The sequence below is a fragment of the Pomacea canaliculata genome, linkage group LG4 (genome assembly GCF_003073045.1).
Source record: "Pomacea canaliculata isolate SZHN2017 linkage group LG4, ASM307304v1, whole genome shotgun sequence".
Classification (NCBI taxonomy): Eukaryota; Metazoa; Mollusca; class Gastropoda; order Architaenioglossa; family Ampullariidae; genus Pomacea; species Pomacea canaliculata.
This window is the reverse complement of record NC_037593.1, coordinates 33,450,738-33,476,129: the sequence shown is the minus strand read 5'-3', so window position 1 is coordinate 33,476,129 and position 25,392 is coordinate 33,450,738. Positions and strand designations below refer to the sequence as shown.

The window sequence follows — 25,392 nt, the reverse complement described above, 5'->3', positions numbered from 1 at the left end:
CGCACACATGACGTCAGACACAAGCCACCATTGGTGCAGGAAATAATACAAGACAGACCACAACTCACTACAAACATCCACCTCCAGCCACAGCACTCATCTTCTGTGGATCCACCATTGTACAGGACACAATACAACACCTGCCACAGCTCACTACAAACATCCACCTCCAGCCACAGCACTCACTCTCTTCGGATTGTCTTTGGATCCACCATTACTCTTTGCCAGTCTGTCAGGAACTTCTCAGAGTAATTTTCGCTACAAATTGTCTATCGAGAATATGTTAACTTATTATGCAGCTCCATTTTTCTTAAACTGCGTGCGATCAGCCACATTAGACATCTCTCTCTCTCTGTTGTCTTCATCAAGCAGCTTTATGTCGACATTTTATTGTCCAGGGTTGACTTTTGTAACTCGGTCTGTTCGGTTTGTAACTCGGTCTGCTCGACAAGGCCCAGAGAGCCCAGAACTACATGCTGCGCGCATTGTATTCACCAAGCGGACGGCCGACCAAGTCACACCACTGGCTGCCATGCAGTTTGTGCTCCATCGAATTCAAGATCGCCATATTTTGTTAACGTACGTACGTGTTGTTCATGGTCTCCCCAGCCTAGCTGTCACCTTTGTGTCACCCTACCACCCTGGCAGCTATAGTTCACCGGTTTTCTCACTGTCCCACGTATCAAACTATAGAGTCGTCTCTCATTCTTCTTACGTGTAGGTTGTCTCGACTCTCGAGAATTCCCCCTTTTCTCTCTTGGCCGCTCAGCAACAAGTACATCATCGTTTCGTTATGATTCTTAAATTTGCCTTGAGTGGCTGTGTATGAAGCAGTATTAATGAAATAATTCTCTTTCTCTGGCCCTAGTATTTGGAATTCCCTTCCGCTGACTTGAAATCTCGATCCGTTAACCGGGGACGTACGTTATATATACATGCTTTCCGTCTGAATTTAAAACATTTGAAACTATATATCATTATCTACTGCCCCGTGTCTCTTGTAAAACGTGGAGCTTGCGTCGATCTGTATGTGTGGACAACGTATGTTGTTGTTGTTGTTGTTGTTGTTGTTGTTGTTGTTGTTGTATAGTTTGGCAGCTTATTTGCTGTTAATATAGGATGTATTCACATATATATTTGCTGCTGTATATAATTTTGTGGTGGCAACATTTATTTTTCGAATAATCACATATGCTTATATTTTTCACGACGAAGAAGGGAGGAGGAGAAAAAGTTTATAGATGTATTATAACTGTTAGCTTAGTTTGCCCACGTCTTCATTAAATTGCTCCATTGTCTTGACACCATCAATCCAGGTACAGCTGGGCAGATGATGTTGGCCCTGTTTTGGTTTAGAGGTCAGTGACTGTGATGACACCAACTTCCACTCATGAGCCGGAATGACTTGTTGCTGCCCACACGACAAGAGGGGAAGGGGGAGGGGTGATAGTTTCTGTAAGACTCGACTCTCGAGTCACAGAGGGATGAGTGACATGAGACTAAACAGCCAGCACGTACAGCGAGGGTGGTCGAGCCGCACCTGCTGCAGGACTAATTCTATATTGCCTTGACAGGCCGAGTCGACCGCCAATCCCGCTTTGATCTCCTCCGGAACATAAAAAATCCTGTTTCGGCATAGATCAAAGATAATGGTCAACGGGGATAAAATAAATTCTGTAAGTTATTCATCAGTGATATTAATGTAGCACTCTAGAAGTGTACTGAGTATGTAATTGTTGTTGTAAGGTCAGCGTCGAGTGACGCTGTCCTATTTCCCACGCTGGCTGAACTGTGAACTGTCCACCCGCGACCACTGCCCTTTCCCACGCTGGTTGAGCTCAGGGTAGCCGACCTTGAACTGCCCACCCGCGACCACTGCCCTTTCCCACGCTGGTTGAGCTCAGGGTAGCCGACCTTGAACTGCCCACCCCCCGGCCACTGGTCTATTGTTACACCCGCCTGAGAACTTGGGTGGAAACAATGACCAGACAGGGCGAGGGGGGGGCAGGGGATGGAGGGATCGACATTCTAGAATGTTCCGAGGGTAGGGAAATATAAGTAGCGGGGCGGACAGTGGTTGGATGCTGTTGTTGAGATTTGAGAGAGAGAGAGGAGGCAGGCCAGCAACCGAGAAAAGAGTTGAATAAAGAAATTTCAACGTGAGAAACCATCTTGTGTTTTTCCTGTTCAACTTAGCCCAACCCTACGTAGCCATTGACGTATTGGTTACATTTCTGGCGCCCAATGTGGGGCTAGTTGTACAGGAGCAACTTTAATTCCTCGGCAGAACACCAATATGGCTGACTGCAGCACAAACAGCACCGGAGCAGCAGATAAAGACAGCATCATCGAAGAACTTCGCCGCCAGCTAGAAGAGCTCCGGTCTGAAAGTGCTAGGAACGAAGTGACAAAGGCAATACGTGTGCAATTACTACCGCCCGTTCCTCTCCCAGAATTAAGAACATTTACAGGGCTTCCGCCTACATCGCCCCAAGAGGTCACCTTCGAGCAGTGGAAAGTGCAAGCGCTCGAAATACAAGACGATGCACTGATTGAGGAGAAGTTCGCGTTCCTGAGACGAAGTCTGAAAGGAGCGGCACATCTCCACACCAAAGACAAACAGTATGGCACCGTCAGCGAATTGGTTGCAGACTTGCAGGCGCTGTTCGGGGAGCTACGAAGTGCAGACGACATCTATATCGAATTGTGTCAGATGAGACCGACCAGAGAGCAGTGCCTGTCACAATTCCTTCTGCAACTCTCCACAAAGATGTCGGTGCTAAAAACATTAGGTGGCCTGACGGAGGAGGAATGCAACCGCAGGCTGTATTATATATTCTCCAAGGGAATCTCCGAACCGATGGTCGCCATGGACATTCGAAATAAATTTGGGATTCCTGGGGAAGGTAGACCCACCTTCCCAGAGTTATACTGCCATGTGCGGCAGATTGAGAGTTTGATCTCAAAATGTGATTCATCAAGTGAGAAGGGTGAGAGATGCACCAAAGCCCGTACAGAGGTGCGTGTCACCCATGTACAACAGGACAGACCGACCCGTAAAGTGAGAAGAAGCAAGTACTGTTTCAAGTGCGGGGAAGAGGGACATTTTTATCGTGAGTGCAACAATCCGGTGAATGCAGCGCTGGTGGTGCAGAGAGAGAGAGAGCGGCGGAGACAGGAAAGCAAGTGGCGGAAGAAACAGGGCCTCCCCGAACTGAAAGGGACCACCACAGAGGGGCGAGTGTTGGTCCAAGAAGGCGACCGTGAGACCCCAGCCGAGAAGGTGAGAAAGCATCATCATCTCCTTTCAACCGCCGCCAACACCATCGAACAGGGCCTTTTAGAACTACGGCCAGTTCGGTTAAACAGTGCAGTGCTGGATATTCCTCCGCAGCAAACTGTAGAACTCTGTGGTACCCTGACAAACACTCTGAACGCACCTGTTACAATCACCGCGCGTTCACAAGAATGGTTACCGGAAAATATCACGGTAGTGTCAGCCAGTGTCACAGGATCGAGAGTGCAGGTGGCAGTGAGAAACTCCTCTTCCAGACGACATGTGACGCTGACCAGTCGAGTGGTGCTCGCGGAATTACACTCACCCGGCGCAGACCAAACAAACCTCGAGGCGTTGGTGGGACCGAGCTGCGAATCACCCATCCGCATCGACGGCGTGACGTCACGCTGTTTGATAGACAGCGGCTCGCAGGTGTCTATTGTGTCGGAGTCTTTTTTTCGCAGAAATATGCGATATCGACAGCTGGAAAACCTGGATTCTACACTGCAAGTGATAGGAGCAGGCGGTCATTCTGTGCCCTATATTGGTGTTGTGCGTGTGTCGGTGTGGTTGCCTAAAGATGTCGTTGGTGTGGACAGTAAAGTAGACACAGTGTTACTTGTCTGTCCAGACACGGAGTATTCGTCACGAGTGCCAGTGATAGCCGGCACCAACATCCTGAGAGCCTACGCCCGGCAGTGCGAACGTATGGCGGGGCGGAACTTCACCACAAGATTACCGCTGTGTGGCATGATCGCTCACGCCTACAGGGAGGCGACTAGTGCACCAAATGGACGTCTGTGCCCGGTACGACTGTTGACACCGGACACAACACTGCCACCACGCTCGGTGACCGATGTCCGAGGGATTGTGCGGCATGGTGCAATCATCAACAAGGACGCTGTGCTGATCCAGGAGCCGACAGTGGAGGCGTTACCGGACGGGGTGTGCGTGCTGAGTGGCAAAGTGTCAACAAACACTCTTCCCCGGATTAGGGTGACGTTGTTAAACACCACCGATTCACCAGTCACTATCAGAAGGAAAAGTGTGATAGCGGACCTGTTCACCATACAGAGTGAATATTCACTCCCCAGTGTGTTACAAGACTTGAACTGCGACTTACAAGACGCTGGCAGGACGCACTGTCATGCAAACCACGTAGAAGAAGATAAGAACAGTGTTCCTGAACTATCGGATAGATTCCGTTTTGGTGCAAACGTCGACCAAACATGGAAAGACAGATTTATAAAGAAGCTGTTAACATTTAGTGATGTGTTCAATGAAAAAAGAGTTTGACTTGAACATGACAGATGTTGTGCATGACATTGAACTGACTCCAGGTCCGTCGATTCGAGAAAGACCGAGGCCTATACCGCCACAGGACCTGGAGGAGGTCAGACAACATGTGCAGCAGTTGCTGGATGCTCGCATCATCAAGCCGTCGACCAGTTCCTTCGCTTCACCCATTGTGCTGGTGAGAAAGAAGAATGGGGCACTGCGCATGTGTGTAGACTACAGGAGGGTGAATGCGCGGACAGTGAGGGACAGTTATTCGTTACCTAAAATTGAACAACTGTTTTTAACGTTGAGTGGGGCTAAGGTTTTTACTAGCCTAGATTTGTCGAAGGCCTATTACCAGGTACCTCTGTCCGAGCGGGCGAAGAAGATTTCTGCATTTACCACCCCGTTCGGACTGTACGAATTCCAGAGGTTGCCATTCGGCCTTGTCAACGCCCCCATGACATTTCAACGGTTGATGGACTGTTGTTTGAGTGATATGAACTTGGCAGAGCTGATTATTTTTCTCGATGACATTTTGGTACATGGCACTAATCTCCAGCAACTAGAAGATAGAACAATTAGAGCTTTGGAGAGAATGCGTAGTTTTAAGCTGAAACTTGACCCTGATAAATGTATTTTTGCCACCACTGAGGTTAGACACCTAGGATACCTCATCTCCGCAGAAGGCATTAGGCCAGACCCTGAAAAGATCGAGGCTCTGACCAGTTGGCCTGTCCCCAAAACAGTTCGCGATGTCAAGGCGTTCCTAGGGTTTGCAGGATTTTATAGGCGCTGGGTTCCCCAGTTCGCGCAAATTGCCAAGCCTCTGAACGACCTTACTGTTGGATATGTACCACATAAGCTCAAGAAAACAGCTAAGAAGGCGGGTGCACTCAATCTGTCGTCAGATATATCTCACCTGTGGGGAGAGCGAGAACAAAGTGCGTTTGAGTCCCTGATCAAAGCACTGACTGCAGAGCCGATGCTGGGCATCGCTGACCAGTCCCAGCCCTTCATCCTGCATTGTGATGCCAGTGGCACTGGTCTGGGAGCCGTGCTGTACCAACATCAACAAGGCGAACTCAAGATAATTGCATACGCCAGCAGAGGGCTCAACAAGACAGAAGTGAACTACCCCGCACACAAGCGAGAATTTCTCGCTCTGAAATGGGCCATGACAGAGAAGTTTCACGACTACATCTTGGGCTCCCGCGTCACCGTGGTTACCGACAACAACCCGCTTTGCCATGTGCTGAAGAATGCAAAGTTAGACGCAGTTAGCCACAGATGGTTGTCATCCCTGTCACTGTACGACTTCGACCTCGTGTACAAACAGGGCTCGACACACACCGATGCGGACGGGTTGTCAAGGCGACCGCAGGACCCGCCAGAAGCAGATGAAGAATACAGAGACACCTTAGAGAAAGTTGGGTTCCTACTGGAGAAAGCGAGGAAATTTCAAGACGATACCCCACAAGTTGTAAATCGAAGTGCAGTTGTGAGCATACTGACAGCCAAAAGCGCAGGAATCCAGTACATTCCATCCAGCAGACAGCCCGGCACACCACGCCCATGTCATGTGACAATGACGCCACTGACAACTTCACCCCAGCCGTCGAAGCTGTCGTAAGGGACCCAAACATGATTCCAGACGGCATCTTAGAGCCGGAGGGCGGGGAGCCAGACTTCACCACCCTGACAGTCGACGACTGGCGGAGGTTACAGCAGCAAGACCCCCACATAGCCGCTGTCTGCCAAGCGCTCAAAGAAGGAACCGACCTGACAGTGACGGGGCCAGAGACCAGGATATACGCCAGGGAGAGGAAGAGCCTGGTGCTAGAACATGGTGTGCTCTACCGGCGTGTGTCTGACGCCACATCAACCCGGGTGCAGCTGGTGGTACCCCGCTCCATGCGACAGGAGGCGATGAGAGGTGTGCACGACGAGCTCTACCACACCCACTTTGACGATGCCATACGACACGCACGAATGCGGTTTTTCTGGCCGTTCATGGCGGCTGATCTCAAGAGGAAAATCCAGAGCTGCGAACGGTGCGTTCGCAGTGGGACGCACGCGCAGAAAGCACCCATGTCAACCATCGTGACATCACACCCACTGGAACTGCTGACCATAGATTTTCTCACCATTGAGGTCAAAGGGGAAAAGCAGAACATACTGGTCATTATGGACCATTTTACGAAGTTCGCGCAAGCAGTACTGACGAAAGACCAAACAGCAAGAACGACAGCCAGGGCTCTGTGGAACGAGTTCTTCATGACTTATGGATTCCCTGGCAGAATTCTGTCTGATCAAGGTCGGGATTTTGAGTCAAAACTCATCCAAGAACTGTGTAGCCTGGCCGGAATCCAGAAATGCAGGACCACGCCCTACCACCCCTGCGGAAACCCTGTGGAAAGGTGGAATAGAACGCTGATCGGTATGCTGCGAACTCTAGAGACTGAACAGAAGAAAGACTGGAGGAAACACCTGAAGTCTGTGGTGCATGCCTACAACTCGTGCATACACAGCAGCACGGGATTCTCACCCTCCTACCTGTTCTACGGACGGCACCAAGACTGCCAGTCGACCTGGCATTTGGCCTGGACATAGGGAAGCGACAAGGGAAGAGTTGCAGGCAGTATGTGCAGGACCTGAAAGAGAGCCTCCGTAGTGCATACAGAATGGCCACAGAGCAAATGGAAAAGGCCTCTCTTAAGAACAAGATAAGGTATGATGCAGGAGCTTTGGCAGCTACCTTAGAAGTGGGAGACAGAGTCCTGGTAAAGAAGATGGGGCCACGAATTACATCCAAAGTGGATGACCGCTGGGAGGAAGGAGTTTTATCGTGATGGACAAAATGAACAATATACCGGTGTATGTAGTTCAACGAGAGGACGGCTCCGGACCAAAACGGACACTCCATCGCAATCTATTACTCCCAGTGGGTGCATTAGGCTGGGCACCACCTTTGGCCCAGGAAAGAACCACCAGAAACAACAACCCCAGACAGCGCGCAGAAGAGGTAGCAGCCACACCCCCCGACTGTGGGAATGGTGAGGAGGACGAACCGGTGCAATTTCCAGACATCGAAGTGGGCCTAGAGTTGAGGCCAGAGGCACCAGAGTTTATTCCAGCCGCGATACTTGCAGAAAACCGGGAGGAGGAAGTAGAGCAGGAAGATGAAACGGAGGAGATAGCAGAGAGCGACAGTGAAGAGGAAGATGAAAGTGAGGAGATAGCAGAGAACGACAGTGAAGAGCAGCAACCTCTACGCCGCTCTGACAGAATCCGCCGACCGGTGGACAGATTAAATCTTATGCACCGATGTGCAAGTGGTAATCAGTCGGACAGGGCGAAGTTGCATGGTCCGACAAGAGATGGCAAGTCTTTTAGCTTCTAGTCAGAAAGCTCCCCACCAGGTGATGCAGTCTGTATGGTTGGCCATAAACGATGTAATGGAAGTATTGGAGAGGTGGCTTAGCTTACCTGTAATTGAAACTGATGTGTGATCGGTCGAACCTTTTTTCTTCAGTAGCTTTATTTTGACAGACACCTTTAGGGGAGTTATGATATTTTGTTGTATTGAATTGATGTACATGGATGTGTAATACTTGTTATGCTATGGTAATTAGGTATATATGCTGCAGTTTGACTGTAGAGATTTGTTCACGGGGAAATCTTGTTTTATGTTCGGGTTGATGTTTCCGTTTTTTTCAAATGTAAATTGAAAGGAAACATTTTTTTTTCTTTCCCCGGGTAAGTGTAGCACTCTAGAAGTGTACTGAGTATGTAATTGTTGTTGTAAGGTCAGCGTCGAGTGACGCTGTCCTATTTCCCACGCTGGCTGAACTGTGAACTGTCCACCCGCGACCACTGCCCTTTCCCACGCTGGTTGAGCTCAGGGTAGCCGACCTTGAACTGCCCACCCCCGGCCACTGGTCTATTGTTACACCCGCCTGAGAACTTGGGTGGAAACAATGACCAGACAGGGCGAGGGGGGGCAGGGGATGGAGGGATCGACATTCTAGAATGTTCCGAGGGTAGGGAAATATAAGTAGCGGGGCGGACAGTGGTTGGATGCTGTTGTTGAGATTTGAGAGAGAGAGAGGAGGCAGGCCAGCAACCGAGAAAAGAGTTGAATAAAGAAATTTCAACGTGAGAAACCATCTTGTGTTTTTCCTGTTCAACTTAGCCCAACCCTACGTAGCCATTGACGTATTGGTTACATTAAAATTATGAGTAGTACTAACAGAAGTATCAAAATGTTCATTATCTTCAATGTGTTCTTGTATTTACAGACTGTTCAGTTTGAGCTATATACCGTTCTAGAACTAACCGGGGTGCAACTACCTAATAACGTAAGTGCTATAAATAATCGCTGATACCACATCGATCTACTTTCTAAACTGAAATAATTATTTCATTCCATGTTTCATCAAACGTTACTACATATAAAGTAGTAAATGCAAGTTTCCTAAGACCATTTGGGGGGGAAACCTAAAGCTAGACATACCGAATGCTCCAAATACATCTAAGAATCTATATATAGCACGTCCCTGTGCACCTGTGGGCGGAAAGTATTCACGCTTCTCAACTCTTGCCTTTGTGTCTGCATTCTTCTAACGCACCACAATTTACGCATTAACAGTGAATTAATAGCATATGGCATAACTATGTATTAAATTTATTTTCTGTTTCTCTTGATTGAAAGTTCAAGAAACTCCTCTTGGTTAGAGAATAAGTATAAACGCGCGGACTGGAGCAGACGACAATTATTAGCGCCAAAAACACAGCGTCACCTCGAGCAGACGACAGTTTTACTCCGAAAACAATTTCAAAAATGAAGTATGAATCGGCATACCTCGTATACCTGTTTGTAAACTTTAAAATGCAGTTAATATTCTAAAGGAAATACTGCAGAAAATAAAATTTTCGAACCAGTTTTCAGGCAATTTATTTTTAATTTTCAATGGGTTGAATTAGTTGAATTTGAAATATTAGACTTAATTGCTCTGACCTTCATATCGCTGACCTGCATGAAATTGTTTTAGTAACAATTTTAGATAGCACAGTGATCCTGCTGCATTTGGCCTCACAGTGTTGATCAACGTTTTCTCAAAACAGAATTCAACCTATATATATGAACTTGTTGGACATATATATTCAAGGATTGATAAAAGAACTATACTTTTAACTATACTTCCATGATATGACTTTTACTCATTTAGCAATGTTACATAGCAGTGTACGCTTTAAAGATATGTACGTGTAATCTTTTTTGTGTGCAGCACATTGAGCTCACATAATCATATCCACATGGGGAAATGCACTTGACAATTTCAGGTTTTTTTTCCATTGGGTTAACTTATTTGCTCATCTCTGATATGTTACCTATTAAAAACCAATCCAGTATGACACTTCATTATTACTTCACTCTATTTGTCTACAAAATATCTGTAAGCTTTATTCAGAAACTTTCTAAGCTTTCATAATGGTACACAGCATAAGGCCCAAAAGATAATTATATGCCCCCCACATGTGTTTATTAATTTTGAACATGAAGTACCTCTATTATAAACTGCATTGAAAAGATTGCCTTTTTTTCATGCAGAGTAAACTACTAAAATGCCACATACAATAAGTTCAGGGAACAGTCAAAGCATTGAAAGACAGGAAGGAGATTTGCCTGAAGTACCAGATGGCCCTGCATATGATGTCAGCTATCAATACTACTCCTTACCCACCTGGCGTTTCACCAACATCCTGCGTTTAATTGTTATCCTGGATGGCCTGTTGTGTGTCATTTTATGGCTGTGTGGTGAGTAAACACAGAATGCAAGAGAAGGAAATTTAAGGTGACCAGACGTTTCGAGGGCGAAAGCGGGAGACGTGCCGATGATGGTGTCGTCACCATCAAAGAACGCCGAAAAAAGTGATTTTTGAAGACAACCAGGACATTTGATGGACTTGCCAGAAAGCCAGAAAGCGGAACATTGGGCGTCCCGCCCGATTAGCAGGCGGGACACGAGGTCAAAAGCGGGACTGTCCCGCCTAAAGCGGGACGTCTGGTCACCTTAAGGAAATTGGCAGTTTTTGTGCATACTATCACAAACATAAAGATGCACACTACACATATGATAAGTTTTATGAATGTCTTTGATAATCTTTCTAATTTTTTTGATCATGGTTACTGAGACGTGGCCTAAGATTGACAGTTGGGCATGTATCCTAAACTGTTAGCCTGGGGTTTAGTATGTATGTGAATTAAGGCCAAGAACTCAGCACACTAGGATAAATATATGGTTTAAGACAGCGGTTCTCAGCCTTTTACTTGTGACGCCCCCCTGACGAACAAAGGTACGTCCGCGCGCCCCCCTTAGCCAGCAATGTAAGCTAATTTCACTAATACCGGTATAAGAAACTTTAAAAAAATGACCACCTTCACGCCCCCCTCGTAAGCATGTCGCGCCCCACCATTTGAGAACCGCGGGTTTAAGATAAACTGCTCCTTTTTATCTTTTATTTCTTTCCTTCCTCCTCCTTTTCTGCTTTCCTTCTTTTTGTTTCCTCCATTGCCTTCATTTTGTTGTTGTTGTTGTTGTTGTTGTTGTTGTTGTTGTTGTTGTTTTCTTTCTTTGTCACATTTCCTTCTTTTGTTTTAATTTATTTTCTTTGTCTTTTTAGCTTGCTTAAATCTTGTAACTTTGCATTTATTTTTATCCTTGACATTTGGTGCTATGGCTATTTTTGCAGGTGGTGACACCAAGTACTTTGAAGACAATATTGTTCACTTCCAGTTCACCCAGTCAGTATTTGATATTGCGATACTGGCAATTGCCAAAACTGTAATTCTTATCATCATCTCTGCAGCAATGGAGGAAACATCCTTCAAGCTTCTTGATACACCTTTTGACTCTGAGCTGGAGAAACGAGCTGTGCAGTTACATGTTGCAATCAAAGTTGTGCCGCTTGCCTGTCTTGCCTTTGGCATTGTAAAGGGAGCATTAATTCTTAATGCACTTCTCAGTGTTTCAGGATACAAGGCAATGCATGCAACATATGATGCAGCATGCATAGCTTTTATATGTTTCTCACTTTTAGAGCTGTTAATAGCATTATTCAGTGGTCATGCCATGCGAAAGCTGCAGCTTCTGAGAGTGTTACATCAGTTCAACAGCACTGGTCAGGAGCTGGATGAAAATGGTCATGCCATTCATAAGAATCCAGGCCTGCTAAAACTTCTTTCCCTTGCAAAAGGGGTGAGTGTTGGCATGATAGGAATTTTTTTCAATAGCTATCTTAAGAGCCAGGAACTGCTAAGAAATTCTGGGAGTTATTTTATTTTAAAAATTTTATTTGAATATTTTTATTTTCAAAGGACTCATATATATATATATGTGTTCATATATGCGCCATATTTCTTCTCTTTAGGAAATACCACTTCTGCTGGGAGGACTCCTAGCCATGCTTGGTTCCAGTGGCTCACAGATTGTGGCACCACTGTTATTTGGCAAAGTTGTTGATGCTGCTAATAAAAGCATAGGTTAGTAAAATCATTTGGGGAAATATAGTTATGTTTTTTCCCCTTTCTTGTATACATTTTAAGATTATTGAAAGATTTCCCGATTTCTCTTTTGCATCTTCTTTATTTGTCTTTGATTGCTAGTCTGTTGATCCTTCTGTAATTCAGACGCTGTCCATATCTTGTTTTTCTGTGCATGATCATGTGCTATATAAATCCCATGTTTATTATTAAGCTGAGAAATATGATTAAGGAAAAGCAAAGTATCTGTACGTAGAATATATGCAGGCATTCTTACTCAGATGAGAAATTTGATTAAATACATTCATTCTCACATACATTCCCACCTTGAGTTTTCCTTACTGATGTTTTCTTGTAACAGATGAGCTCAATGAAACTGTATTGATTCTGCTTGGAGTGTATGTTGGTGGTGCACTTGCCTCAATGGTTCGTGCCTATCTCTTTGTTTTGGCTGGTCAGCGCATGGTTGCTCGTCTCAGAAAGAAACTCTTTGGCAAGATTGTAACTCAAGATATTGCTTTCTTTGATGTCAACAGGTTAGTAATAAAAACTCTTTATTCAGTGTGGGTATGTCATGAGAACCTGTGCTTTTGAGATTAGGGATGACTGTATTAGAATGGAAAAGAGTTTGAATTTTGTTTGCTTTATACAACACATGATCATAGACCAAGTCTTGATCAAAAACATGAGCACACTTCATCTTCTTCCTCCCAGCTACCCCTATCTTTTTTTCTACCCCATCCATCATTTTCTTCTCATTATCCTTCACCTTGTATTTGTTTCCTCTCTCCCACAATCCTTTGACATCTTAGTCTCTCATTCACACTTGCTGTGTACACATATTGTACTATTTCTTTTAACTCATACTGTCAACACTTTTTTTTTTCAGGACGGGAGAATTGTGCAACAGACTGGCATCAGACACCCAGGTTTTGCAAAATGCTGTAACTGTACGTGACACTTTTAGGGGTTTATTCTTCCTGTTAATAAGGGAAAGGGTTACTTAGGGTGGTATGTTTACATTGCTACATTTTTGTTCACTTGGAAGAGTATAGTTATTATTAAATATAATGCTGTTGCAAAAATAACTCTGATTCATCTTATATGAATGACATCATATCAAGTATTGTCTGAGAATCGGACATTATAAAAGAAGGCAGATTCATTTGAAAGCTCACACTTCACTAGGTAAAGATTAAAGTGGTGGTTGGTGCAGATAATGTGCCTCTAACTTCTACCCATTCAACACCAATATTCATTGTTTTTTGTTTTGGTTACATATTTATACGTTATCCAAAGACTTTTAATTAATCAAAAGGAATTTACTTACATTTATTGATTTATTGATTGTTGATCGAGCTTCAAGACTGTTGCATAGAAGAAGATACAAAGTCCATGCAAGAATAAAAATATCTTTTTCTTTTAACTAGACACCATAATGTTAGGCAACCATATTTTAGAAAAGTTAATGTTCAGTTATTTATCTAGAATTACTTTGTCTGTTTGCAGGTAAATATCTCCATGCTGACCCGTTACATGTTACAAATACTAGGGTCTTTAGTCTTCATGTTTATCTTGAATCCATCACTAACAGGAGTCCTTCTGGCAGTTGTTCCAGTTGTCTCTTTGACTGCTGTGAAGTATGGTGAGAAATTCCAACATTTCAGACCTTGTTGGATAGTGAGATGTACCAATGTTTACAACAGTTTTTTTGTTGGTCATTTGATCAGTTAATCAGTTGGCTAGTTGAGACAGTGTTATAAGAGCTTGGTTATTTCTCAGCTGCCTATTTTTGGTTACATAACAGATTTAAAAACATGAGGATGATGATGATGATGACTGTATTCATATAAAGCACAGGTTTCCATTACAAAGATGTTTATTGCATATAAGAAGGGAGTAGAAAATCAACCAAAATGTTGGAAAAGAGGGGAAGAGGTTAATGTGAAGAAAGAAATGTGTTTGCAGAAATCCTTCTATACCTGGAATAAATTCTAAAAGAAGTTTACAGAATTTACAGATTTATAGTTTTATTTTGATGAGTCAAAGCTTAGCAGACTCGGAAATCCCTGTAAATTTTGATTAACAATGTGCCTAAAGTAAATTTGGGTTAGTTACCAACTGTTAGCTAGTGTTTTTGTTTACCTGTTCAGGCAGATTTGTGCAAAGAAAACGTAAGGAGTTCCAGGACAAGCTGGCAGATGCTGGCACACAGGCAGAAGAGGCCCTATCCAGTATTCGCACAGTGCGCATGTTTTCAGGTGAAAAAAAGGCAAACGACCTCTATGGTAAAGACATTGAAAAAAGCTACCAGGTTGGCAAGCAGCTAGCCTTGGCTCAAGGTGAGACAGAACTTGTTCATTTGCTGATATTTTGGCGGGACCACCTGCAAATTTTGTTACTTTGGCAGATTTATTTCAACTGTCTAGTGCATACAGATATCTTGTGTCTGCTGATATGGGTATGGACTTTTAGTTATGGATCTGTCGATAGGCACATTTGAAGGTGTTATTGGAATTTTGGCATATGGCGCAATCACACTGGTATTGTGGTATGGAGGCAAACTGGTGTATGAGGGTAATCTGTCTGCAGGAGTACTGACCTGTAAGTTTTTTTAGTTTTTTTTTTTAAATTTGCCTTGACATCATTCTTTCAATTTATATACATATAAAAGACAAAATGAGCATTTGATGGTTTGTGTTTTTGCATTTAAACTGTCTGCATTTTATTCTAGTTATTCATGTATAATGGGCATTTACCAGAGGGTGGAAGTATGTTTTCAGAGAGTATATTATTTGCATGCAGCATGAATGCATATATATCTGTCACAACTGAATTCAGAACTTGCTACACACTTTATTAGCAGCACTGTGAAAAAGAACATACTCAGTTGCCATTAGTCATTGTTTTCCTCACATTTCTCAATCAAATGCTGCATACAATTTGCACGTCTTTGTCTATGGACAGCATTTCTTTTGTACACACTACAAGTGGCCATAGCATTTGGTTTGCTCTCATCCCTCTATGGAGACTTTATGCAGGTATTCCACAACTTCTGCAAGAATGTGTGATGAAAAGCAAAGGGAAACATTCTTGTTAAATATAAAGGACCTGTATAATTCCACGGCTCTGCATTATTATATAATTGAGTATTCAGATAAGATTATCCAGTTACTATATAACACACTTTTCATGGGCTAATTGCTCAGTGACTAATGTTTTGGGAATCTTAGTGCAATAACAGTAACACAGATTTATTTCAGGTCAGTAAATGTACAGTATATGATATCTCAAACTTATCTGTGGAATTATTGTAGTACGCTAAGAACATGGCTGGAAAAAAATTATGCTGTGACTCTTATGCTTCAGGCTGTTGGGGCTTCTGTCAGAATCTTCTCACTTCTTGAAAGATCTCCCACTATTTCTAGTGAAAATGGAAAGATTCTGCCCAATCTTAATGGATGTAAGCAATCTAGTTTTTGTTGTAGAACTTTTTAAATCATTAAGCAGTTTACATCACTGAGTTTTAAGGATTTTATGTAGCTTTGCATATTAAGATTACTTTGGTTTTGGCCTGGATTTAAAATGTTTTCTATGCTTCACATTTTAGGATTGAAAAGAAATGTAAACACATAAAATATTTAGTAAAATTTGTTTTTCGTTGTTTTATTAAATATTTCTAAAGCAATAAATTTAATCGTTTATTTTCAGATGTTGAATTTAAAAATGTTCGGTTCACTTATCCGTCCAGGCCAGATGTGGAAGTCTTGAAGGTATTATCCATCCAGTCCCTCTCTCTTTCTCTCTGCCACACACACAGAGCACAACACTACTATTTAGTTATAATACTTTTCACAAAACTTTTGATATGAATTGCTTTGAGTAATATGATGGCTGAAAGAAAATACATCCAGGTCACTTTCCTTACAATGTGAGAGTGAAAATTCAGATAGCCTTTGAATAAGTTCTAGCGAAATCTAATAACGGGATAATTAAGTGGAACTAGTACAATCATATTAGATCCTTCTCCAATGTAGCCCCGCTTTTGTGGAACTCGCTTCCCCTCTCGACCAAGGAGTCTGATAGTATTGCATCTTTCAAGAAAAATCTTGACTCACTTGTTTAAACTTTTTTGAAGTTTTCATTTGACCTGCAGTTTGGTGGCTGCTGGGATCACCGTGCATTGAGCGCATCTTTGTGATGCGGATACTAGCGCGCTATAAAACTACATCATCATCATCATCATCATCATATTTATGTTTTAACTTGTTAGTGTGCTATATATTTTTCATATTAGGGTAATTCAAGAAGCCCAAAAGTACTTTGACACATTGCAACTTCTGTTTCCATCATTGTTTGTACCATGGAGTAACACAAGCTCTTTGTTTTCACCATTCTGCCACCACAGCAACTGTTCCCGCTATCTTGTGGGTAATCTTGGGGAAAATAGGTTAAGGGGGTAAACCTCCTACATTAAGTCACTAGCCAAGACTCAGGACCTATTAAAGCAGTGGACTGTGATGTAGACACCCTCACTAGACTATCAAGCCAGTGCTTTTGTTAAAGAAAACCAAGAAGTGCTAGGGAAGCAGAGAAGTAGGCTTTGGTGACAGATGATACCCTACATCTCTGTGCTCCTTCATCCTTGAAGAAACATTAAAGCAGTTTCCTAGTAGACAGCAGTGAATTGCAACATCAGAAAGGGGATAAAGGCAGCTAAGGAGAACTGGACTGAGGACACTTGCCAGCAAAAAAGACCTACCAAATACTGAACTACCTCACTAATACAGGTCAGTGTATGATTTCAGTCATCGAAGACAGAAATGACCATCTTCTCACAGAAAACACTGCTGTACTAAACTGATGGGCTGAATATTACAAGGATCTGTACAACTTCATGTTTATGACAGATGCCAATGTCTTCTAAAGCAACCAGACTAGAAACAGCAAGCCTGCTGGCCTGCAAGTCCTATGGGAAGAGGTCAAGAAAACTATATGCAGTCTGAAGGGAAGTCACCTGGCTTCAACAATGTGTCTAATAGTCAAGCAGGGTGGGAAACAAAGAACAAAGACCCTAACTGCTCTGTGCCAAAAAAATCTGGGAATATAAGGAATGGCCCAGAGAATGAATGTAATCACGTTATATCCCTATATATTATATATAGATTTATATAGACATTGAGACAGATGATATCAAACAGCGTCTGTACCAATAGACTTATTGCAAAAACGTTTGAGACAAAGACCAGCTCTAACAAGAGCATGATTAACATCCATGGCACTAGCAAAGCCAAGACATGAACGAAATGCAGCTCAAAGATGTGAACGGTTTTTGGGAGCAACCCTTTCAAAAGATGGCAGATGCACAGCAGATATTGCAGATGGGATTGCAACAGTGACCACAGCTTTGGCCAGGATTTAATGAAGCAGCACCATCAGGTTTGCTACAAAGTCTAGATTGTACGAGTCTCACAGCTGCGATCCTGTTGTACAAACTAAAAACATAGACTCTGCTTGTAGATATGGAGACCAAGTGCCTGAGGAGGCTGCACTGAATCTCATAAAAGCAAGTTCAGAGCTAGTGACTTGGTCGCCATCTTCGTGGGACATCAGAAACCCCTTTTTATGTAACCTTGTCTGCTTCAGACATATGACCAGGCATGACACTCTTCAGAAAACCTTGAAGGGTTGGGAGGTGAGGGTTAAGGCTGAAATGGACAGAGGAAGAACTGTTTGACAAATTGAAGGAGTGGACTGGTCGTTCCGTAAAGGACTTGCTCACCACCACTCAAGGCAGTCCTAAAGGGCAAGCCTTGTCAGTCATTTCATCTGTCCAATTATTAGCCTGGCAACCAGCAGCAACAGACTGTATAACCGCTTGTGAGTTGGTACCAGTCAAGGGATGTATATATGTATGTTACACAGAAGACTGAATTATATACACATTTCATGCTGTTTAGTAAAAAAATGAAGAAAGTGATAAATTAATGAATGAAGCTATAGAAAGATGAAATTTAAGATATTTTTATTATCTTCATGAAATCATTCATTATACATCCAGAAAAAACATTTTATGTTATAATGCTGCCTTCAGTACTTTTTTAACCAGTGACTTTTTAAATTTAAAGTTCCATGTTTTTTCTCTGTTTAGGGTATTTCCTTCACTGTGAAACCTGGTGAAATGGTTGCACTGGTTGGACCTTCTGGTGGTGGAAAGTCAACCATTGTCAGCCTTATTGAGCGCTTTTATGACCCAGACTCTGGCACAATATCCTTAGGTTATTTGCTATTGCTTCTCGCTATATTTATTGAGCTGTTTTTAAATTTTCTCATTATTTTGGCAAACCCTATAAAGTCTCTTTAATCCATAAATCTATTATTAGCATTTATTGAAAAAAAATATATGAAACTGGTAAATAAACAAAAGCATTCTTCTTGCTGATTCTATTTTGCAAGTGCACTTAGATAACTAGACTGAATATGCTGAGAGAGACATTTAACTTGATTCTTCGTGGAAATAAGTGGTCATTGAATAAAGTGCTCTATAGTTTAATGTTTTATGTAATATTGTTTTAATTGTGATATTAAACAACAAACAGGAAAGTGAATGGTACTAAATTTTTTTTCCCCTTAATGCATAAGCTATAGAAAAACAGCATTCATTTTCATTGCAGATGGGTATGATATTAAGTCACTAGATGCCTTATGGTTCAGACAGAAGATTGCTATGGTAAGCCAAGAGCCAACACTGTTTGCCTTCTCCATTCAAGACAATATTGCTTATGGGTGTTGTGCTACCGATGAAGAGGTGGGTGTGTAGGTGAATGAAAATGTGGCTGATGACTGGGTTTATTGGTAACTGAACACATCGGGCATTCAGGGGCCAGGATTTTGTTACACGGGCAGTTTACACATTGCTAAACCTTTGACTTGCCTTGAGCTGGCAGGCTGCCAGGCATGCGGGTCATGTGGCCCATTTAACCGCAGGGCAGCTAGAGGACCGCCAACATTTGTCTACATATACTTGATACTCCTGTCATGGGGAATGCTTTGGGAAATCCATGCATGTGCAGGGCATGCGCAAACCAGAAAAAAAATCTTCCTTACTGATCTGTAAGTGGCTTCGAGATGACAAGACCTTGGCCCCAAAAGTGGCGAATACAAAGTTCCACATGACCACATCCAAAGTGTACAATAAATCTTTTAGCAGGCATCAGAAATCTTTTGAAATATCAATAGACAGTAAAATATTTGCACAGAATATTTCAGTCCATTTATTTGCATATCTATGTCTAAAGATTTGTTTTTTAATTCTTTTGGCATTGACATCTTGTAAATTTTCATGCAGTTTGTTCTATTTAAGATTGGTAGTGGGAGCAAACAGTTTTAGAGGCTTGCAGAATTTTTAAATTTTTTCAGTGGGGTTGCCTTTGTGACCTTTAAAATAAAGAATCAATGCAAGTATTTTTGATTATTTTTTTATTTAGATTACAGAGGCAGCCTGCCAGGCCAATGCCCATGAGTTTATTTCACAATTCAAAGATGGCTACAAGACACTAGTGGGTGAACGCGGTGTCAGACTTTCTGGTGGCCAGAAGCAGCGCATCGCTATTGCTCGTGCTCTCATCATCAACCCAGTGCTGTTGCTGTTAGATGAGGTAAGCCTCCCTAAGTGGCTTAGATCCTTTAAATACTGGGTTAATAACCCACAGTATAGGAGCATCCTCATGGAGATAATTGTAATTTACTCTTGTTCTAAAAAGTTAGCAATATATCATTGGCACTGGACTTCTACTTCTAAAAGCGTTTGGATAGCATTTGTAAGGTCACAGGGCTACCTTTTTCGTTTCTTCTCTGTGTGCTAATTATGGTAAACCTAGAAGAAACTGGTTGGAATATGTTGTCTTGGTTTGAAATTGGGTCTGCCATTTGAGATGATTTTCATGGCATCTAGCATAACCAAGTTGATAAGTGGTTCAAATGGTGGGTAGAAATGTAGCATGCTTATAGACATTTTTTCCATTCGTTTTAGTGGGGAGGGGGATGTCATAAATCACTGACATGTTTATGCTACAAGGGAGAGACCCAGTGGGATCCTCTTGACCATTTTTACCTTGCATGGTCTTGCAGGCCACTAGTGCTCTTGATGCAGAAAGTGAGCATCTTGTGCAAGAGGCTATTGATCATGCCATGAAGCACCGCACTGTTGTTGTCATTGCTCATCGTCTTTCAACTGTCAGGAATGCTTCCAAGGTATTTGACTTTTCTTCATCATTGTCATGATTTTTTCCTCATTTTTTTCATCTTGTATTAATAATAATAGTAATAAAATCATTTTATAGCACCTTGCTCCAGCAACAGCTGGACTCAAAGTGCTTTACAGTAATAAGAGTTCACTTATATAACATGCTTCCCTGTCAAAATGACAATCTTAGTGCCAATGAAAAAACAAACACAAAGATGAATCAGTGATGCAACACAACAGCACAAAATGTAGGGATAGCCAGTTTCTCTTAGAAATAATGCAGGAAGATCAAGCCAACATGGAGATCAGCTTGAAGGATATGGTGTAGAAAAAAGTCATCTTCAACCAGTCAGCAAAAAAAAATGGAGATCACCCCAGTCAACAAAAGGATATAATTTGCTTGTTGTTCAATTGTTTCATCAAAGCACCCCATAAAGAAGCAGAAGTGAAGCTGAACTGTACCATTACGTCATAGAAGCAAGTGTTTACAAAGCACTGTCTGAATGCACAACAACAGTAGAAGTGAATGGCACAAATCACAGACTGCGAAGGAAGTGACAGAATAAAGAGATCATGAGTCAAAATACTTTGATCTCATCTGTCCATTCCATAAGGAAAAGTCAGAAACCCACAGACAATCCAGCACACGAGGAACTAAATTAAGATGTACATCCACAAGTTGATGACGATAAAACCAGAACAGATCATAGACAAAACAGAAAAACAGAGAGCTGCCCCATTCAGCCTGCTAGGTGACGGGACATCACTATGATGTCTAGTATTGTCAGAAGTTGACATAAAGCAATGTTGCATGACAACCCATGGTTTTATTTCACGGTTCAAATTTGGTAAACATATAGTTGTACAAAGTCACTTTTATACCCTCAGGTGATCGTTATTGACAAAGGAACAATTGCTGAGATGGGTACCCATGATGAGCTGATACAACAGAATGGTGTCTATAAGCGCCTTATCTTACGGCAGTTGACTGTTGGGTCTGTTGATGAGACCTCCAGAAAAAATCTCAACAGTGGTGGTTCTGGAGCTACTGAAGTCTTTCAAGAGCCTAAAGGCAACATTCAGACTTGATTCGCCACAGATTTGTTGGTGTAATATGCATGAATGTGACTGTTCTGTTTTCTCTGACTGTTTTTAAATCTAGCTGAGATGTTTATATTTAGGAAAACAGGAATCTTCATAGCTAGTAAGGCATCAACCTTAGGAACAGAATTGCATCATATAATCTACATAATCAAGTAGCTTAAAAAAAAAAAGACTTCCCTTAAATGATTCCACATTTTCTGCTTCATGAACCTGAGGATCTTGTTGAGAAATCACTCTCTTATATTTACCTGTCTTCTGCATAAACAATTACTGACTGGTATTTACATGTGTCCTCTGTAAAAATGTGTCATCATTGGATTGTGATATATGTTGCTGGTGTGAGTGCACAAAAATTCATCAAATTAATCCTTCATCCTTGAAAATTCTACTAACTGTGAAGAGTAAGATGTTTATAATATATAAAGGCATATAGTTCTACTTTTACAAATAAATTATTGTTGTACAGACCAGAATGAAGAATATGTAAACACACTATCATATAGTAAATAAATATTAGTATAATGAATGCAAAAAAGATGAGAATTAAAAATGTGTGAACACACTATAAATAATTAAATATTTATGAGTGAAATAAGTGCAAATGCAGGCTGTAATGACGGAGCTTGTTGATATTTTTGGCAGAGAGTTTTTTCCTGTCAATAGGCCATGCAGTTGTTTCATCTTTCGATGACTTAAGAAGTCATTGTAAAGCTCTATGCTCCGTCACTTATTGCAGCACGAAGGCATATTTGTGCTGACTTGTAGTTCTGCACTTGCTTTTGTCTGTAATAGCTTGATAGGGTTCTGTCCAGTACTGGACTCAGGATATAGTCCCTCTAGATCAGGGGTGGGTAATTAATTTTCCCAAGGGGCCGCATGAGAAACTGGGATGGTTTTAGAGGGCCAAACTAATATAGTTAACTCTGTTTTACCCAATATACTGTATATATAGTATATATACTGGCGGGCGGGCCAGCTGGCGGGCCGGTCAGAAACAGGAGGCGGGACGGATCCAGCCCGCGGGCCACGCTTTGCCCAGATCTGCTCTAGATTATAATGAGAAATGTTCTATTTGAGGAACTGCTTCTAGGCTGCTTCACGAGACTGGTAGTCATGTAGTGGGGGGTTATGAGATTCAATTCTGCAGACAGCAAACCTATGAAAAGCCCTTTTAATAATACTTTACAACAGAAGACTCAATAACCATGGGTATTGTTGGTGCCATCAGATTTTGCCAATCTGCACAACTCTGGATTCGGTGCTCTGATGAGTCTACTGACAATGAAATTAGCCTTGTCCTGTTACTCCAGGGGAAAAAAGTGTAAAACTAAAGATTTAAAACATCCAGTAGAATAGGTTAAGTTTTTTGGTAACCTTGATGTAAATTAATGTACCCAAAGGTTGTGAGCGGGTGATTTTATTCTCCCTCACATTAAACCAGACCAGAAAGAATTTTCTCGTTGTATGTTTTGGTGAGAAATGATATGTACACCATAAAAACTTGTATGGTTGCACGCCATGAAATGCCACTGTAATCTGTATCTGCACCTCTACTACGTTTTCAGCACATTTACTACTGCTAAGCCTTACCTCTGAAAATCTGTACCAGCTTGATGGGGAATTCTTCCCCTATTAGATTTATTTTTGATAGTTTTTTTAAGACCAGGTATTCTTTCTAAAATGATCACAAGTACTGAAAAGAAATCACCTCTTAATAGTTTTACTTGTTCTGAATAGAAGCCCTCCCTAGGTCTTGAAATCTGCCAGTCTGTTGCTTGTTTCTTATATGGAATTGCTTATTTATACATATAAAAAAATCACCAACATTTTTGGACATGCATTCCAAGTGTACTATCTGAGCAGATGTACTCTTCATAAAGTGCGTTCCTTTTGCCATCTTAACTATCACAACATAATCTATGTGAGCAATCATTTCGTTGAGACAGAAAACAGTAAAAAAAGCATGTTTTATTATCACAACTGCTTGCATGTGTGCCTTGTTAGAAGATTTGTGTAAACTTGTGATAATCTTTTTCTACATCACCCACCATTTTCCCACATTGGTTTTTGTGTGTGTGTGTCAGTTGTACTACTTCATACGATTAGTTGGCAGCTGATGAACAGCTATGTCCCAAATTAACAGCCAGTTTTACCAAAGTTCTTATATCAAATCCCTTGTTTAAAAAATGTACTCTGTGATAATAATGGTGAATTTTAGAAAGACATTTTTATGCAGATACAATCTACTGAATATGATTATGAAATGTTTTGACCTAAATGACATGAATATGATACCTCATTTTTACTCTGTTTGCTCATTTTCAATAAATGATACGTCCAGGATAATGGATCTAAATATCTAGTACAGCATCTGTGTCCACTTATTAAAAATGTGCAAAGTGAAACCGAGACACTAGCCACAATATTAATTCATTTTTCACCTTATTTTTAAAATAGCCGTGGTAGATGTTTCAAGTAAATGATTATGTATGTGCATGTTTTCATTTCTAAAACATAAAGGTGGTGTGCTTTGAGTAGTTGATGACACTCTTACTTCTTTGCAACTTGAAATAGTTTAATGTTTTTCCTTAGATTTTCTTCCAATATTTTAATTTGTGTAATGGTATCATTGGTGATGTTTGCTAAAATTGCTGCTGATGGTAATTATATATTGTATCACTTTACACCTTCAATCAATCTGATCTCATTTTTGTTTTTCTTCATCATTTTGTTTTTAGTTATCTCTGGTTCATTTTGTTAATTGCTGTATTTATTCTCACATTACCATTCTTGGCATACTTAAGACCTCTGCCAATTCATCTTTCTGTAGTTAAACTTTAAGGTAAAGCTTGCTTGGTCCTTACATTGTTGTTGTTACTCTGCCTGAGTAATTTCACAACGGTCCGGTGGCGCAACGGTTAGCGCCTATCACCAATGCAGTGAAGGTTGGCTGCCCTGAGTTCATTTCTCGTCTCGCGCACACTGTTCTTTCTCTGCATGTGGCATCTGTTTACAGGGCTGGCTGCCTTGCCATGATATAGCCTTAGTTGCTGACACAGCATAAAACACCAATCCCCCCCCCCGAGTAATTTCATGACACCTCAAATCATTGTACAATTAAACCCATGCAGATGAGGAATTCAGGAAAAAATGGATGCAATGTAATCTAAGAAACATTTATTAATAAGAAAGTTGTCTTTGGAAATGGGCTAAAATGTTCTGAAATGATTATTTTAGTTTTCCAGCAGCATACTTCTGTATTTACAATCTTTGGATGGTATGTGTCAGTTTTGCACACAAACACACACATATATATGTTTGTGTGAGCACACACAGAAGCAAGCAAAATAAAAATGCAAGAGCAGTAAATATGCTGTTGCTTCAAAACACTTTAATATGGTTGAAATTGCAATTAAATGTTTCTTTTGCTTGTAATATATTTTCATCTGAATGGAATGCTAAATTACCTGGACAAGTCATAAGAGTAATTCCTAGCAGCATATTTGCGTTATTTTCCATCTCACACTACCCTCCTCCCTTAACCACCACCATAACCATCCTTGAACACAAAAGCACAGAAGGGCTTGGGTTCTGAATGTGTTTCAAGCAGCTTGTCCATTTCTTTCCTCAGCTCATAAAAATCTTGTCCTGCTGCTTGGTATTAAATTTATAATATGATGCAAATGTTTGAGAGATTTTTAATAAAGACATACAAGTATTTCTGTATGTTTCTCATTTTCCATTGATGCTGAATCAGAGTTCTGGAATTTTTCTCTTTTCGTGTAAAAGAATTCTAATTTCTGATCTGAATGTTGGCTGGAGTGATAACTTTGATGATTCTGTCTACAAGTATGAAGATGACTCACTTCATAGTCTCAAAGATGGTTTTACATTCAACTGTTTGTATCATATTTATATGAGGTTAAAAATTTCATTTCAATT

At 41.5% G+C, this 25,392-nt stretch overlaps 1 protein-coding gene across 8 annotated transcripts; it reads left to right on the top strand.

Annotated features, from left to right (window-relative positions):
- Positions 1-25,168, top strand: LOC112561349 (ABC transporter B family member 1-like). 8 transcript variants are annotated; one of them, XM_025233771.1, is made up of 20 exons: positions 4-248; positions 453-579; positions 1,317-1,676; positions 8,857-8,916; positions 10,170-10,376; positions 11,312-11,817; positions 11,990-12,101; positions 12,463-12,637; positions 12,991-13,051; positions 13,611-13,746; positions 14,255-14,443; positions 14,595-14,705; positions 15,069-15,142; positions 15,471-15,564; positions 15,813-15,874; positions 18,253-18,379; positions 18,776-18,909; positions 19,589-19,759; positions 20,232-20,354; positions 21,235-25,168. In XM_025233771.1, exons 5-20 carry the CDS (start codon positions 10,184-10,186, stop codon positions 21,433-21,435), a joined length of 2,469 nt encoding a protein of 822 aa, XP_025089556.1. In that variant the 5' UTR covers positions 4-248; positions 453-579; positions 1,317-1,676; positions 8,857-8,916; positions 10,170-10,183; the 3' UTR covers positions 21,436-25,168. The 8 variants fall into 8 exon arrangements, with proteins under 8 accessions (XP_025089554.1, XP_025089560.1, XP_025089556.1 ...); XM_025233769.1 differs by lacking the exon at positions 1,317-1,676 and having other exon boundaries at positions 1-119; XM_025233768.1 differs by lacking the exon at positions 1,317-1,676.
- The last annotated feature ends 224 nt before the right edge of the window (positions 25,169-25,392 follow it).

What these genes read in the sequence shown, in the direction of transcription:
- LOC112561349 (XM_025233769.1), top strand. Translation starts at nt 10,184, where the DNA reads ATGCCACATACAATAAGTTCAGGGAACAGTCAAAGCATTGAAAGACAG. An exon ending in TTTGACTGCTGTGAAGTATG is followed by an intron (nt 13,747 to 14,254) that starts GTGAGAAATTCC and finishes TTACCTGTTCAG; the next exon opens with GCAGATTTGTGCAAAGAAAA. An exon ending in GCAGCTAGCCTTGGCTCAAG is followed by an intron (nt 14,444 to 14,594) that starts GTGAGACAGAAC and finishes ATCTGTCGATAG; the next exon opens with GCACATTTGAAGGTGTTATT.